The 17,941-nt window shown below is 37.6% G+C and overlaps 1 protein-coding gene across 3 annotated transcripts in view; it reads left to right on the top strand.

Annotated features, from left to right (window-relative positions):
- LOC149725534 (uncharacterized) overlaps window positions 1-17,941 on the top strand; it is a 40,820-nt gene that overhangs the window by 16,655 nt on the left and 6,224 nt on the right. For 2 of the 3 annotated variants that reach the window (XM_089891315.1, XM_089891314.1), the window contains exons 19-38: window positions 732-914; window positions 1,254-1,499; window positions 2,661-2,851; window positions 3,227-3,448; window positions 3,961-4,080; window positions 4,670-4,814; window positions 5,105-5,229; window positions 5,506-5,600; window positions 6,075-6,182; window positions 7,866-11,098; window positions 11,399-11,567; window positions 12,152-12,268; window positions 12,799-12,919; window positions 13,489-13,705; window positions 14,023-14,282; window positions 14,465-14,619; window positions 14,924-15,050; window positions 15,643-15,709; window positions 15,968-16,099; window positions 17,656-17,847. In XM_089891315.1, coding sequence (XP_089747441.1) covers window positions 732-914; window positions 1,254-1,499; window positions 2,661-2,851; window positions 3,227-3,448; window positions 3,961-4,080; window positions 4,670-4,814; window positions 5,105-5,229; window positions 5,506-5,600; window positions 6,075-6,182; window positions 7,866-11,098; window positions 11,399-11,567; window positions 12,152-12,268; window positions 12,799-12,919; window positions 13,489-13,705; window positions 14,023-14,282; window positions 14,465-14,619; window positions 14,924-15,050; window positions 15,643-15,709; window positions 15,968-16,099; window positions 17,656-17,847 — 6,225 coding nt within the window. Of the gene's footprint in view, window positions 1-731; window positions 915-1,253; window positions 1,500-2,660; window positions 2,852-3,226; window positions 3,449-3,960; window positions 4,081-4,669; window positions 4,815-5,104; window positions 5,230-5,505; window positions 5,601-6,074; window positions 6,183-7,865; window positions 11,099-11,398; window positions 11,568-12,151; window positions 12,269-12,798; window positions 12,920-13,488; window positions 13,706-14,022; window positions 14,283-14,464; window positions 14,620-14,923; window positions 15,051-15,642; window positions 15,710-15,967; window positions 16,100-17,655; window positions 17,848-17,941 lie in introns of those variants that run through there. The other variant, XM_089891316.1, reaches the window with a different exon arrangement.

Here is a 17,941-nt window from a genome sequence, read left to right as displayed (position 1 = left end):
CTGTCGAGCTATAACATGGGTGTCTTCTTATACACCAGACACACATGGTGTATTCATACACCTCATGCTCACTGTCGAGTTATAACATGGGTGTCTTCTTATACACCAGACACACATGGTGTATTCATACACCTCATGCTCACTGTCGAGTTATAACATGGGTGTCTTCTTATACACCAGACACACATGGTGTATTCATACACCTCATGCTCACTGTCGAGCTATAACATCGGTGTCTTCTTATACACCAGACACACATGGTGTATTCATACACCTCATGCTCACTGTCAAGTTATAGCATGGGTGTCTTCTTATACACCAGACACACATGGTGTATTCATACACCTCATGCTCACTGTCGAGTTATAACATCGGTGTCCTCTTATACACCAGACACACATGGTGTATTCATACACCTCATGCTCACTGTCGAGTTATAACATGGGTGTCTTCTTATACACCAGACACACATGGTGTATTCATACACCTCATGCTCACTGTCGAGTTATAACATGGGTGTCTTCTTATACACCAGACACACATGGTGTATTCATACACCTCATGCTCACTGTCGAGTTATAACATGGGTGTCTTCTTATACACCAGACACACATGGTGTATTCATACACCTCATGCTCACTGTCGAGTTATAACATGGGTGTCTTCTTATACACCAGACACACATGGTGTATTCATACACCTCATGCTCACTGTCGAGTTATACTTTTTAGACAACGAATGCCAAAATGGATCAACATGTGTTGACTTACGCAGCAAGTATAAATGCATATGTGCAACTGGGTGGACAGGCTCATATTGTGAGGTCAGAATAAACAATTGTGATGTCATGCCATGTCATAATGGAGGGGAATGTGTGGATTTGATTGACAGCTACAAGTGTGTTTGCACTCCAGGTTAGTTTTTTACATTTTGGGAATTTGTTTTGAATTCTGCAATGTGCAATCTCTTGAATGTGTTTTCTGTTTATTATTTTCTTGAATTTTGTTTTTTTTTAGGTTTATTTATTTATATTTTGTCATGTTTTGTAGGGTGGGGTGTTTCTTTCCACAGGGGATAAAATAAGTTACATTTATTTATTCTTTGACATTACTTTTTTTTGTTTTTTTTGTTAATCCTTTCATATTTGTTAAGTTTGAATCTTTGTTGATTTTTTTGTTGACTTTGATATTCCTTCATTATTTCAACAAAACTTTTCTCGGATACATAACATAATACATTGAACATGAACACAGGCTACACCGGCATCAACTGCACAACAAACATCAACGACTGCGTTGACGAACCATGCCAAAACAACGGGACTTGCATCGATATGGTTCAACGATTTATCTGCGTCTGTTCCGTTTCATTTACTGGAGAATTTTGCGAAATCTCGTTTGACCCGTGTTCGACCAATCACAACCCTTGTTTCAATGGTTCGTCGTGCATGGTTGATCACGAGGGTAAACCATCTTGCCTCTGCCCACCAGGATTTGGGGGTAAATAATTTTTCATTTTTTAGGCCTAAAATTGCCTTATCCTTTTTAACACTTTTCAATTATTTTTTTTAAATTGCGCGGGGGGGTGTGAATGAATTAAAAACAAAATTATTAACATTTTTCTATTGTCAGGCCTAAATTTTGTTGTTTTGTATTTTCTTTCCAATTCTTTGATTTGACCTTCTGGTTTTAAGGTGAATATCCTTTTTACAACAATTGATATTTCATTTTTTACTAAAAAAATTTACATTGGTGTAAGTTGGTTGGATTTTAGTTTAGTTTAGTTTTTTTATTCTTGTAAAAGGATGTCAATTATTTGGGTGGAAATTATTTTTATAGTTCTAATTTTATGTTGTTTAAAATTTAAAATTTCTTTTTAAAAAAATGTTTGAATGACTTTGCATTTCTTTTTAATGTTTTAATATTTTGAATTACTGGGTTCGGTTTGTCCTTATATGTTTTGACCAAAGTCACAAAAGCCAGCAATGCAACCTAAAACCTCCAACTCAAGCATCAAACCTGTAACCTCTGGTCTATTACTTAAACATTTCTAATTTAATTTATGAATAAAATGGTTTTTAAGATTTGTGATCGTTGGTAATTGGATGTTTGGATATTATGTGCTAACGGTATCCATCTTATCCCACAGTACTATATAACAGATATTATGTGCTAACGGTATCCATCTTACCCCACATTACTATATAACAGATATTATGTGCTAACGGTATCCCATCTTACCCCACAGTACTATATAACAGATATTATGTGCTAACGGTATCCATCTTACCCCACAGTACTATATGGGATATTATGTGCTAACGGTATCCCATCTTACCCCACAGTACTATATGGGATATTATGTGCTAACGGTATCCCATCTTACCCCACAGTACTATATGGGATATTATGTGCTAACGGTATCCCATCTTACCCCACAGTACTATATGGGATATTATGTGCTAACGGTATCCCATCTTACCCCACAGTACTATATGGGATATTATGTGCTAACGGTATCCATCTTACCCCACAGTACTATATAACAGATATTATGTGCTATCGGTATTCCATCTTACCCCACAGAACTATTTAACAGATATTATGTGCTAAAGGTGTTCTCCCTTACCTCGCTTTACTGTATTTCTGTTTAACTTCCAGGTAAATATTGTGAATCGAATATAAACGAATGTGCGTCGAATCCCTGCTTGAATGGTGGTTCATGTAGAGATGGCATAGCTGGATATATATGTCGGTGTCGTCGTGGGTTTGCGGGGCAACAATGTGAGCTTGAAAAGGACCCGTGTCGCGTACAACCGTGCGCCAATGGTGCTACGTGTGTCGTTGATAAGGTTTGTGTTTGGACTGGAGACCCCCAGGTTCAAGGCTCACTGTGGTGGCTACGATTCAGTGTGTGTCTCGTAACTGGAGGCTCCCAGGTTCAAGGCTCACTGTGGTGGCTACGATTCAGTGTGTGCCTCGTAACTGGAGGCTCCCAGGTTCAAGGCTCACTGTGGTGGCTACGATTCAGTGTGTGCCTCGTAACTGGAGACTCCCAGGTTCAAGGATCACTGGTGGCTACGATTCAGTGTGTGCCTCGTAACTGGAGGCTCCCAGGTTCAAGGCTCACTGTGGTGGCTACGATTCAGTGTGTGTCTCTTACTGGAGGCCCCCAGGTTCAAGGCTCACTGTGGTGGCTACGATTTAGTGTCTGACACTTTTTACAGGATTCCTTTTTCTGCATATGTCCGGATACCTACACGGGCGTCCATTGTGACGTTGATGTAAATGAATGTAATCAACGGTCAACTTGCAATAACAACGGTCGTTGCACCAACACTCGTGGAAGTTATTACTGCGTGTGCTATGTTGGTTATGATGGGAAAAACTGTGAGACAGAAATCAATGAATGTCTTTCTGAGCCTTGTCTTAATGAAGGACTTTGTCAGGTAAGAATGGTGTTTATGGGTCCGAGGCTCTGCGCTGCTACCATTGTGAGTGCATGTGACCTTGGACTAGACACTTAACGACAATTGCCCAGTGGTACTACTGTTCAAGTTATCAGCCACACATAAAAACCCATGACGTGAAATTGTGAACAAAACACTACAAAAAAACGAAAAATCGCATAAATACATTTACCAACAAAGTTACATACGTGGTAACTTGTAAGCGGGCACGAGGTGTATGAAACAAAACACCCGTGTTATAACGACTGTTGTTACCCTGCCATGCGAGGATAAATAAGTTACATACGTGGTAACTCATAAGCGGGCACGAGGTGTATGAAACAAAACACCCGTGTTATAACGACTGTTGTTACCCTGCCATGCGAGGATAAATAAGTTACATAAGTGGTAACTCGTAAGCGGGCATGAGGTGTATGAAACACTTGAAGTGCGCTTTGTATATAAGACACCCATGTTATACCTTAACAGTGAGCATCAATTATTTTTTACAGGACTTCATTGGAAAATATGAATGTATTTGTAAACCCGGCTTTACTGGTAGGAGTTGTAACATTGACATCGACGAGTGCTTGTCAGCTCCTTGCCACGAAAATGCTACATGTCTTGACCAGGTAAAACTTTCAAAATTTTGTACATTTTTAATTTGATAAAAAATGCTCATTTTTTGTAGTATATTTAAGTTCATTCTTTATAGGTTGAACTCCTGAAGCAAGACTTTTCAGTAGTAATAACAAGGTTAAGGCCAGAGTTGCAAACATACTCAGCCAAAATTAAATAATCTTAGACAAAATACTTGTTGTTTTATTATTCAATTACCAAATATGTACAGTCTTTGTGACCTAAATGGTTAAGCACTTACATTGTAACCAAAGGATACCAGGTTTAATGCTCGATACAGATAGGCTTATGTGTCCTTGGGCAAGACACTTGAATGGATATTGCTCCAATACAGTGGTCACTTATTGGTTGTAGCACTCTGGGTGCTAACTCTGGCCTACATCTCAAGTCCCATGTTTAATTATGTATTTAATTTCACTTTTAAATAGAAAATGTACATTTTTGTTTTTCACTACTTTATTGTAAAAATAATACTTGTTTTTAATATTTTGTATTTTTTTAAATATTTCAATTTTTTTTTCAAATATTTCAATTTTAGAATTTTTCTTAAATTTAAAAAAAAAATTGAAACTTCAAATTTAGGTCAATGGATATAAATGTTTGTGCGCGCCTGGTTGGACAGGAGAGTCATGTGACTTGATGATGTCATCATGCGTGTCATCACCGTGTCTTAATGACGGGAAATGTTTTGAAACTCAAGATGGAATACTGTGTGACTGCTCCAATGGTATGTATGAATAAATGAATGTAACTTTATTCTGACGTGGCCCGAAAAACGACAGTCATTATAACACGGGTGTTCATACACCTCATGCCAAGAGTTACCATGTATGTTACTTTGTGGGTGATTAGTTTTTTCATTTTTAATGTATGGGTAATAATTTGGACAATCCATTAGTGACCACTGGGTGTGAGCAATTTCTGTGCACACATGGTTTATTTATATACCTCATGCTCACTGTCGAGTTATATGCAACACTTTATTAAAACACCAAATACATTAAATTTTCCATTCAGGGTATTCGGGAAAATTTTGTGAAATTCAAAATTTTTGTTCGGATCCAAATTTCTGTGAAAATGGTGGAACTTGTTTTGTTGCTTCCAATTCAACTGCAATGTGTTTGTGTGCAAATGGGTTTAAGGTAAATGGTTTACTGCTAGTTCAGTTATAAAAATAGATTCCGTTTAACAAAAATCCTGTAAATTGTAAAAATATAAAGTTTGTACTAGAAAAGAAAATGTGTTCTAAAACACAACATACATTTTTCAGTGCAAAGAGAATTGATCCAACGATTGGTTCAGAATAAAAAATCTAAACCCTGAAAAAAAAATGTTGACCAGAATTTAAAATAGAATAAACTGTTTTATTAGGGCAAACATAACATATATTAAATTAAAATTTCATGTTTTACTTTCAGGGCAAACATTGTAAGATTTTGATTGACAGTTGTGAAGACAATCCATGTCAGAATAATTCAACTTGTCGAGATATTGATGGAAACTTTACATGCAGGTCAACCTCATGCTCACTGTCTAACTATTGTGTATATATTGTATATTAAGACACTTCATGCTCACTGCCCATATCATACTGCATACTAGTATAGTATAGGGTTATTTTACAACTGTTGAATTACGGTGACATGATCATAAACCGAGAATGTTTTGTTCACTTATCATTCCTTTATTAAAATAGCTGGACAAACGAGGCCATTTTTGGCAAACGCCATGAAATTCCAATACATTGATGTGTACTGTATTGTAGTGTTGGAATGTATGCTCTGCATCCCAATCTACTAATTAAGGTTGCACACAGGAAGCGGCCTGCAACATAGCGACTTCGTGCCTTTTTCTTTTCGTTCTCTTCCTGTGTTTCACTATTACGAGTTCTCGACCACTACGAAATATACTCGCTTAACAAACGCTACTTTATATTTAAACACCCCATGCTCACTGTCAAGTTGTAACAAAAATTTTCACATTACAGATGCAGATTTGGTTTCAAAGGAAGATTTTGTGAAAAGAAGATCGACAATTGTGATTCTTCTACTTGTAAGAATGAAGGGAAATGTGTCGTTGAAAGTGGAAAAATAAAGTAAGTTGCTTGACAGTGAACACGAGGTGTATGAATACACCATGTGTGTCTGGTGTATAAGAAGACACCCATGTTATAACTCGACAGTGAGCATGAGGTGTATGAATACACCATGCGTGTCTGGTGTATAAGAAGACACCCATGTTATAACTCGACAGTGAGCATGAGGTGCATGAATACACCTTGTGTGTCTGGTGTATAAGAAGACACCCATGTTATAACTCGACAGTGAGCATGAGGTGTATGAATACACCATGCGTGTCTGGTGTATAAGAAGACACCCATGTTATAACTCGACAGTGAGCATGAGGTGCATGAATACACCATGTGTGTCTGGTGTATAAGAAGACACCCATGTTATAACTCGACAGTGAGCATGAGGTGTATGAATACACCATGCGTGTCTGGTGTATAAGAAGACACCCATGTTATAACTCGACAGTGAGCATGAGGTGTATGAATACACCATGCGTGTCTGGTGTATAAGAAGACACCCATGTTATAACTCGACAGTGAGCATGAGGTGTATGAATACACCATGCGTGTCTGGTGTATAAGAAGACACCCATGTTATAACTCGACAGTGAGCATGAGGTGCATGAATACACCATGTGTGTCTGGTGTATAAGAAGACACCCATGTTATAACTCGACAGTGAGCATGAGGTGCATGAATACACCATGTGTGTCTGGTGTATAAGAAGACACCCATGTTATAACTCGACAGTGAGCATGAGGTGTATGAATACACCATGTGTGTCTGGTGTATAAGAAGACACCCATGTTATAACTCGACAGTGAGCATGAGGTGTATGAATACACCATGTGTGTCTGGTGTATAAGAAGACACCCATGTTATAACTCGACAGTGAGCATGAGGTGCATGAATACACCATGTGTGTCTGGTGTATAAGAAGACACCCATGTTATAACTCGACAGTGAGCATGAGGTGTATGAATACACCATGTGTGTCTGGTGTATAAGAAGACACTCATGTTATAACTCGACAGTGAGCACGAGGTGTATGAATACACCATGTGTGTCTGGTGTATAAGAAGATACCCATGTTATAACTCGACAGTGAGCACGAGGTGTATGAATACACCATGTGTGTCTGGTGTATAAGAAAACATCCATGTTATAACTCGACAGTGAGCATGAGGTGTATGAATACACCATGTGTGTCTGGTGTATAAGAAGACACCCATGTTATAACTCGACAGTGAGCATGAGGTGTATGAATACATCATGTGTGTCTGGTGTGTAAGAATACACCCATGTTGTAACTCGACAGCAAACATGAGGTGTATGAATACACCATGTGTGTCTGGTGTATAAGAAGACATCCATGTTATAACTCTACAGTGAGCATGAGGTGTATGAATACACCATGTGTGTCTGGTGTATAAGAAAACATCCATGTTATAACTTGACAGTGAGCATGAGGTGTATGAATACACCATGTGTGTCTGGTGTATAAGAAGACACCCATGTTATAACTCAACAGTGAGCATGAGGTGTATGAATACACCATGTGTGTCTGGTGTATAAGAAGACATCCATGTTATAACTCTACAGTGAGCATGAGGTGTATGAATACACCATGTGTGTCTGGTGTATAAGAAGACACCCATGTTATAACTCGACAGCGAGCATGAGGTGTATGAATACACTGTATCTCAGGTGTTATTGCAAGCCAAGCCATTATGGAGAATCTTGTGAATTCCATCTGAACCCATGCACGTCATCACCTTGCGAAAACGGTGGAAGTTGTTTAAACATGGATGACTTTTTCATTTGTGTGTGTCCGCCATTATACACCGATGATAAGTGCCAAACTAGTTTAGAACTGGTTGAAACTGGAATAGAACGAAATGAAACCAGTTTGGAACCAGATGAAACTAGTTTGGAATCAGATGAAATTAGCTTGGAACCAGATGAAACTAGTTTGGAACCAGATGAAACTAAAACTAGTTTGAAACCAGATAAAATCAGTCTGGAACCAGATAAAACCAGTCTTGAACCAGAAGAAACCAGTTTGGAACCAGATGAAACTAGTTTGGAACCAGATGAAACTAGTTTGGAACCAGATAAAACCAGTTTGGAACCAGATGAAACCAGTTTGGAACCAGATGAAACCAGTTTGGAACCAGATGAAACCAGTTTGGAACCAGATAAAATCAGTCTGGAACCAGATAAAACTAGCTTGGAACCAGATGAAACTAGTCTGGAACCAGATGAAACTAGTTTGAAACCAGATAAAATCAGTCTGGAACCAGATAAAACCAGTCTTGAACCAGAAGAAACCAGTTTGGAACCAAATGAAACTAGTTTGGAACCAGATGAAACCAGTTTGGAACCAGATGAAACTAGTTTGGAACCAGATAAAACTAGTTTGGAACCAGATGAAACTAGTTTGGAACCAGATAAAACAAGTTTGGAACCAGATGAAACCAATTTAAAACCAGAAGACATCACTTTAGAACCAAATGAAACCAATTTAGAACCAAATGAAACCAGTTTGGAACCAGATAAAAGTAGTTTCAAACCATACGAAACTAGCTTGGAACCAGATGAAACCAGTTTGGAACCAAATGAAACCAGTTTGGAACCAGATGAATCTAGCTTGGAACCAGATGAATCTAGTTTGGAACCAGGTGAAACTAGTTTCAAACCAAATGAAACTAGCTTGGAACCAGATAAAACCAATTTAGAACCAGATGAAACCACTTTGGAAACAAATGAAACTAGCTTGGAACCAGAAGACACCAATTTAGAACCAAATAAAACCACTTTGGAACCAAATGAAACTAGCTTGGAACCAGAAGACACCAATTTAGGACCAAATAAAACCACTTTGGAACCAAATGAAACTAGCTTGGAACCAGATGAAACCAGTTTGGAACCAAATGAAACCAGTTTGGAACCAGATGAATCTAGCTTGGAACCAGGTGAATCTAGTTTGGAACCAGATGAAACTAGTTTCAAACCAAATGAAACTAGTTTGGAACCAGATGAAACTAGTTTGGAACCAGATAAAACCAGTTTGGAACCAGATAAAACAAGTTTGGAACCAGATGAAACCAATTTAAAACCAGAAGACATCACTTTAGAACCAAATGAAACCAATTTAGAACCAAATGAAACCAGTTTGGAACCAGATAAAAGTAGTTTCAAACCATACGAAACTAGCTTGGAACCAGATGAAACCAGTTTGGAACCAAATGAAACCAGTTTGGAACCAGATGAATCTAGCTTGGAACCAGATGAATCTAGTTTGGAACCAGGTGAAACTAGTTTCAAACCAAATGAAACTAGCTTGGAACCAGATAAAACCAATTTAGAACCAGATGAAACCACTTTGGAACCAAATGAAACTAGCTTGGAACCAGAAGACACCAATTTAGAACCAAATAAAACCACTTTGGAACCAAATGAAACTAGCTTGGAACCAGAAGACACCAATTTAGAACCAAATAAAACCACTTTGGAACCAAATGAAACTAGCTTGGAACCAGATGAAACCAGTTTGGAACCAAATGAAACCAGTTTGGAACCAGATGAATCTAGCTTGGAACCAGGTGAATCTAGTTTGGAACCAGATGAAACTAGTTTCAAACCAAATGAAACTAGTTTGGAACCAGAAGAAACCAATTTAGAACCAGAAGACACCAATTTAGAACCAAATAAAACCACTTTGGAACCAAATGAAACTAGTTTGGAACCAGAAGAATTTAGTTTGGAGCCAGATGAAACAAGTTTGGAACCAGATGAAACTAGTTTAGAACCAGAAGAAACTAGTTTAGAACCGGATGAAACAAGTTTGGAACCAGATGAAACTAGTTTGGAACCAGATGAAACTAGTTTGGAACCAGAAGAAACCAGTTTGGAACCAGATGAAACTAGTTTGGAACCAGATGAAACTAGTTTGGAACCAGTAGAAACCAGTTTGGAACCAGATGAAACCAGTTTGGAACCAGATAAAACTAGTTTGGAACCAGATAAAACTAGCTTGGAACCAGATGAAACTAGTTTGGAACCAGAAGAAACTAGTTTGGAACCAGATGAAACTAGTTTGGAACCAGATAAAATCAGTCTGGAACCAGATAAAACTAGTCTGGAACCAGATGAAACTAGTTATAAACCAGATGAAACTAGTTTGGAACCAGAAGAAACTAGTTTGGAACCAGATGAAACTAGTTTGAAACCAGATAAAATCAGTCTGGAACCAGATAAAACCAGTCTTGAACCAAAAGAAACCAGTTTGAAACCAGATAAAACTAGTTTGGAACCAGATGAAACCAGTTTGGAACCAGATAAAACTAGTTTGGAACCAGATAAAACTAGTTTGGAACCAGATGGAACTACTTTGGAACCAGATGAAACTAGTTTGGAACCGGATGAAACCGGTTTGGAACTAGATAAAACCAGTTTGGAACCAGATAAAACTAGCTTGGAACTAGATGAAACTAGTTTGGAACCAGATGAAACCAGTTTGGAACCAGATGAAACCAGTTTGGAACCAGATAAAACTAGCTTGGAACTAGATGAAACTAGTTTGGAACCAGATGAAACTAGCTTGGAACCAGATGAAACCAGTTTAAAACCAGATGAAACCAGTTTGGAACCAGAAGACTCTAATTTGGAACCAGTAGACACCAATTTAGACCCAGAAGAAACTAATTTAAAACCAGAAAATACCGATTTAGGACCAGAAGACACCAATTTAGAACCAGAAGACACCAGTTTGGAACCAGAACACACCGATTTAAAACCAGATAAAATCAATTTAGAACCAGATAAAGCCAATTTAAAACCAGATGACACAAATTTGAAACCAAAACACACCAATTTAAAACCAGATATTGGGTGTTTACAAACAACCTGTTTGAATGGGGGTACATGTATTAAAAAAGGTAATTAAAGAAATAAATGTAACTTATTTATTTTCATGTGGCAAGAAAACAATGGTCCTTATTGCCCAGTGCTCTGTTTCAAACATCTTATGCTTGCTTATAAGTTCCTACTTTGTTATTTTTTTAGGTGATTGTTTTTATGTATGGCTGAAAATTTGGAAAACTGATTAGTGACTACTGGGTTGGAGCGATTACTGTTAAGAGCTTTGCTTAAAAATGTGGCCACAGTAGTAACAACCTCAAACTTACTACTATAACAACGATGTAAATTATTTTATTAACATGTTTTTCAATTTTCAGATAAATCCTGGATTTGCGTTTGCAATTATGGTTGGCGTGGTAACCATTGTGATGTCATAGACAACTCTATGAACACATCAAAGACAATTGCATTTTCTAAGAACATAGATGTACCTTCTTTTGTTACTTTTCCAATACCAGATGGTTTAGAACACAGCACAAGTTTAAGGTTTAAAAAAATATTCTGTATTAGGTTATACAGCGAGGCATGCCATAGGACCGGGGATTTAGGCCAGAGTTGGTCTATTACCCCAACATTGTATATGCACATTTTATTCTATATGGGTGAGGTCCTACAGCGAGGCATGCCATGGGACCTGGGATTTAGACCAGAGTTGGCCCATTACCCAAACATTGTATATGCACATTCTATTCTATATGGGTGAGGTCCTACAGTGAGGCATGCCATGGGACCTGGGATTTAGACCAGAGTTGGCCCGTTACCCCAACATTGTATATGCACATTCTATTCTATATGGGAGAGGTCCTACAGTGAGGCATGGCATGGACCTTGGGTTTGGACCAGAGTTGGCCCGTTACCCCAACACCTAGGGTGCTACGGCATAAACCTCACTAAATGTTGAAGCTTTCCAAAAGGTGCTTTAATGTTAATTAATGGAAGATCACTTTTTGACAGATCAACCGAAAATAGATGCCTTCTTCTAACATTCACATAAATAAACATAAATTTTGTATAATTTCCCTTTAAGTTGTGCAAAATGTTTGAAAAAAAATTGTAAATATTTTTTTTAGGTTAAAGTTCGTTGCAAAAGATATAACGCAAGATGGATTGCTTCTGTTTCTTGGAGATATTACAATGGCTACTGATTACTTTATAATTGATATTGTGAATCAGACAATTAGACTAAGGTATATTGGTTTGGTTATTTATATCCTCGTGGGTGGGAAAGTGGCTTATCCATGGTTGCCACTCCCATGCCCACAGTCGAGCTGCTGTAGCTATTGCAGTGTGTGGATAAGCAGACATGACTTTTGGTTGGTTTGGTCATTTATATCCTCGTGGGTGGGAACTTGAGTGACTTATCCATGATTGCCACTCCCATGCCCACAGTCGAGTTGCTGAAGCTATTGCAGTGTGTGGATAAGCAGACATGACTTTTGGTTGGTTTTGTCATTTATATCCTCGTGGGTGGGAACTTGAGTGACTTATCCATGGTTGCCACTCCCATGCCCACAGTCGAGCTGCTGTATAAGCAGACATGACTTTTGGTTGGTATGGTCATTTATATCCTCGTGGGTGGGAACTTGAGTGACTTATCCATGGTTGCCACTCCCATGCCCACAGTCGAGCTGCTGTAGCTATTGCAGTGTGTGGATAAGCAAATATATATATATGTTATAACTCGACAGCGAGCATGAGATATATGAATATTTTCCAGGTACAACTTGGGAGTTGGGGAAATTGCCTTATCATCAGAACGACTCGGTAATATATATGATATCTATGATGTGTTGGTACAAAGGCATGGGGTCAATGCAACGATGCAAGTTAACAATATGGTTAGTTATGATGTCATAATACACCGCATGCTCACTGTCGAGTTATAACATGGGTGTCTTCTTATACACCAGACACACATGGTATATTCATACACCTCATGCTCACTGTCGGGTTATAACATGGGTGTCTTCTTATACACCAAACACACATGGTGTATTCATACACCTCATGCTCACTGTCGAGTTATAACATGGGTGTCTTCTTATACACCAGACACACATGGTGTATTCATACACCTCATGCTCACTGTCGAGTTATAACATGGGTGTCTTCTTATACACCAGACACACATGGTATATTCATACACCTCATGCTCACTGTCGGGTTATAACATGGGTGTCTTCTTATACACCAGACACACATGGTATATTCATACACCTCATGCTCACTGTCGGGTTATAACATGGGTGTCTTCTTATACACCAAACACACATGGTGTATTCATACACCTCATGCTCACTGTCGAGTTATAACATGGGTGTCTTCTTATACACCAGACACACATGGTGTATTCATACACCTCATGCTCACTGTCGAGTTATAACATGGGTGTCTTCTTATACACCAGACACATGTGAAGAAAAACACATCAACAAAATTTCAAGATTTAAATTTCAATTCCAACTCTGAACTTAGACTTGGCTGGGTAGATGGTCAACCACAATTTGTCGGTTGCATTCTCAGTCTTGAAGTAAATGTTCTAAAAACTGTGAACAAATGCTTGAAGAAAAAACAAACTCCGTTTTCCAAGTTGTCCAAATGGGTGGAAATTCTTGGCACAAAGGGTAAAGGATTTTTTTGGTGAAAAACTGTTTTGGAAATTTATTTGTGTTGCATTTGCTCATTTATGTTTTAGTTTTGAAGTAGCAGCTAAAATATTGTGACATTATGTTTGAACATAAATATTTTAGGAGTTTTTGTTTATTAGCTATTAGCCTATTACCGCTATTTCAATAACCTTTATTAGTTATTAACGCTATTTCAATAACCTTTATTACAATTCGTTTTTCTTGTTTGTTTTATGCAGCTTTGTTTTTGTTGCCTGAATTTGCGAATTCATATTTGTTGTTTGAATTACAATAGGAATTCACCTATGTTTCAGCTTTGTCAGGTCGCGGGGTCACCGCTTGCCCCCCACATGACCTTTGCCCTCATGACCCCTGTGGCAGCGAGGGTCATTGTGACATCACAGCAACATTTTTTCATTGCCGCTGTTCCCAAAATTTCTCCGGGAAATTTTGCTCCGAGAAAAAATCTACATGTTTGTCCTCACCGTGTTTGCACAACGCCACATGCGCTGATGTGGTGGAAAATTACGTGTGCTCTTGCCCCATCGGGTGGTCGGGCAAAAATTGCGAAAAGGTAAAAAAATGTTTGTTTTTTTTTCTCTACACTACCGTTTGAAGATGCTGAAACAATTGAAACACGATGAGGGAATATGGGATGTTGTGTGCTAAATATATCCCATCTTGCCCCACAGTACTGTACGATACTTTCGACAAAAAATCAATTTTAAAATGTTTTTCATTTTCATGAAAATTTAGCAAATCACGATTAGTGACCCCTTGTTCAACAATACGATGACATCATGGATGACCTTTGACCCGGTGACCCTTCGTCGGCGTACAGAGGTTAAAGTTCAAATTAAACCAATGTCACAAACGGGGTTAATATTTTACGTCGATAATGATAGAGACAGGTAAGCAAGTTTAAAGTTTTTTGATTTGATTGAATTTTTTTATTTGAATTTAACTTTTTTAAAGTTGTTTCTTAAATTACAGCGACCTAAATTACAAAATATTTTAATCGAAAACCAGGATATAGCGACAAAACACGCTTACAGTTACAAACCTATTTACAATTAATTGGAAGAAAATAAGCGTGGTCGCTATTATACTAGCAATACACATAATAACTATAATAATACTTATGTTGGGTGTTTATTATGCAGACAGCTTATAATACAGCTATAATATTTAAAAGCAACAAAAAATTTCTTTCAGCAACAATTGTGATTTTTTGAGTGTTTATTTGCAAGAAAATCACATTTTTCTACAATTTTCTCTCGGGTATAATGACATCACAATATTAAAACATCCGTTGTTTGTTCACAATCACCAATGGCACGAGGTATATAACTGAATAAAGTAACTTTGTGCGGGGCAACGATGGTCGTTAAAACACCAGTGTTCTGTTTTATACACCTCGTGCCTGCTTACAAGTTACCACGTTTGTAACTTATTTATCCTCGCATGGCTGGTCAACGACAGCCGTTATAACACGGGTGTTTTGTTTCATACACCTCGTGTCAGCTTACGAATTACCACGTATGTAACTTATTTACCCTCGCATGGCGGGGCAACCCCATATGTAACTTTGTAGATGAAAGATCTTTATGCATGACTGACAATTTAAACAACTCATTAATGACCACAGGGTTGGAGCAATGTCTGTTAAGTGTCTTACCCAAGGACACATTTGTCTATCAGTATTGAGCATCCAAACAAATATCTTGTAATTGCGATTGTGATACAATCGCCTTACCACTAAGCTATAACACCATACACTTAACAGCAATTGCTCCAACCCTGTGGTCACTAATGGGTTGTTCAAATTATCAGCCACACATAAAACAGCCACAAACAAAGTTACATATTTCTTATGTACTTTATCAGTTGTATCTCTCGCTATAAAAAATAACCTTTTTATTTCTTGTTTACAGATATCTGCTGGTAGGATAAAAGATCGTGGATATTTGAAAGTTTCGAATTTTGATCGTTATTATGACGGTGAATAATTATGCTGTGTCATCTTATTTTGTGCTGTGTCATCTTATTTTGTGCTTTCCAGGTTTTTTTGTTTTGTAATGTTATATTCATGATCTTTTTATGTTATTTTAAATATAATGATGCTATGTCATTATATTTAATGCTGTGTCATGATATCTTTTGCTGTGTCATCTTATTTGATGCTGTGTCATCATATTTGTGCTTTGTCATCATATTTGTGCTTTGTCATCATCTTTTATTCTGTGTCATGTTTTACAGATAATGACATCACAATTAAATCAATCGACCAATCAGGAATGTTCTCGTTGGATGTGACATCATCAATATATTTGGGCGGTTACCCTAAAATGGGAATGATAGTTGGTAACTTGCCAAGTGTGGGATTTACAGGTGGATGAAAAAGTCGATAAATTAGTGAATAATTGTAACTTATTTATCCTCGCATGGCGGGGCAACGTCAGTCGTTATAACACGGGTGTTCTGTTTCATACACCTTGTGCCCGCTTACAAGTTACCACTTATGTAACTTATTTATCCTCGCATGGTGGGGCAACGACAGTCGATATAACACGGGTGTTCTGTTTCATACACTTCGTGTTCGCTCACAAGTTACCACGTATGTAACTTTGTGGATAATTGTTTTTTTATGTATAGCTAAAAATTTGGACAAACCATTAGTGACCACTAGGTTGGAGCAAAGTTAGTATAGACCAAGTTAGGAAACGGATTGTAAAACAAAGAGTCTTGTTATCCATTGTCTCGCGTCTATGACGTCATAGTCGCCACCATTACGGAGCCCACGGCATAGCATTTTATCATTGCTGGGTGCTGTTTTTCGTTTAAATATTGCGATTTTTCAAAAACCAAGCACTTCTGCGCGTAAAAATGGCTTTCTACTAATGGTATATCTTATCACAATAATAAACCTCACAAAAATAATCAACTTTTATTGAACACTTAATCGATTAAAGAGTAAAATAACAGAAAGTATTAAGTTTACTAACCAAAAACATGAAAGAAAATGTTTAAAATATAAAAATACAAACAAAAACGCATAACTTTACCATAAACTGCTATATCTAGCTGCAGTTTTGCATGCAAATTGCCGTGATTTTACTTTTTGGCTCACAAACTTAACACGTATACCCGGCAACGAAACTTAAGGTATCTGTGTAAAATTTGCCTAATATCGAAGTGACATTGACGAAAACAATACTGAGTTACTATTTTTGATCCTCTGCTTGAATTAGTAACCTAACTTTTCTGCGTTCCGGGACTTTATGAAATCGGAAAACGCGAACACCTTATCTGCTAGTACTTAAGTAGTTTGGAGCTGCATGTCCACTCATGTTGGATTATAAATGTAGTAAAGAATGGCTCTGTAGACTCGTAGGTATGATCATATACTATTATGTAAACTAAGCTGATTGCTGCTTGTCTTAATCGCCAACGTAAAGTACCTTGTTAAACCACACTGTACGCCGAAAACCAGTCAAAATATTCATTTACTTCACATTAATTCCTAGATTTAATATTATATAACAAGATTTATATTAGAAATTATATTTTAAATGTTAAAACAAGCGCTATACGTGTTTTCTAGCTTTGTATCGCTTACAAAAACTAAATGAACACATGCCGACCATGCATTTGCATAGGCGATTCACGCTCTGTGGGCTCCGTAATGGTGGACACGAGCGCCGTTTCCTAACTTGGTCTATACTAACTTTGGGTTGGAGCAATTGTCATAAAATGTCTTGCCTAACTACACATACGCCCACAATGGTTGCAGTGACGAGTTTTAAACAATTAACAACGCTTTTTAGGAGAAGATATGGGTATATATTTCTGTGAATATTCTTTGTTTACTACCAAATGGGACGATAAAATAGAATGAAAACATGGACCATCTTACCCCAATCAAATATATCATATTTATGTTTTAGGCTGCGTGCGTAAATTAGAGGTTAATGACCTTAAGTTTGACCTTGATTACTACTGGGGTGAAAGGTCACCAGAGGTCAATCCTTATGATGTCACAATTCACACAGCTTCAAACGTGGTAGATTGTGATGGCAATTACTGTGGTTTCAACACTTGTGAAAATAAGGGAGAATGCATTGAAGATATAAATGGATGTAAGTTGTTGTATTCTTGTGTGCAATGTTATTAATATTATGTTATTGAAGGAATGTAACCTCACGTGCCCAGAAAACGACGGTCGTTATAACA

This window comes from Ciona robusta, chromosome 13 (assembly GCF_009617815.1).
Source record: "Ciona robusta chromosome 13, ASM961781v2".
NCBI classification, from domain to species: Eukaryota; Metazoa; Chordata; class Ascidiacea; order Phlebobranchia; family Cionidae; genus Ciona; species Ciona robusta.
The sequence above is the reverse complement of the archived record's forward strand: the minus strand, read 5'-3'. Positions and strand labels throughout refer to the sequence as shown.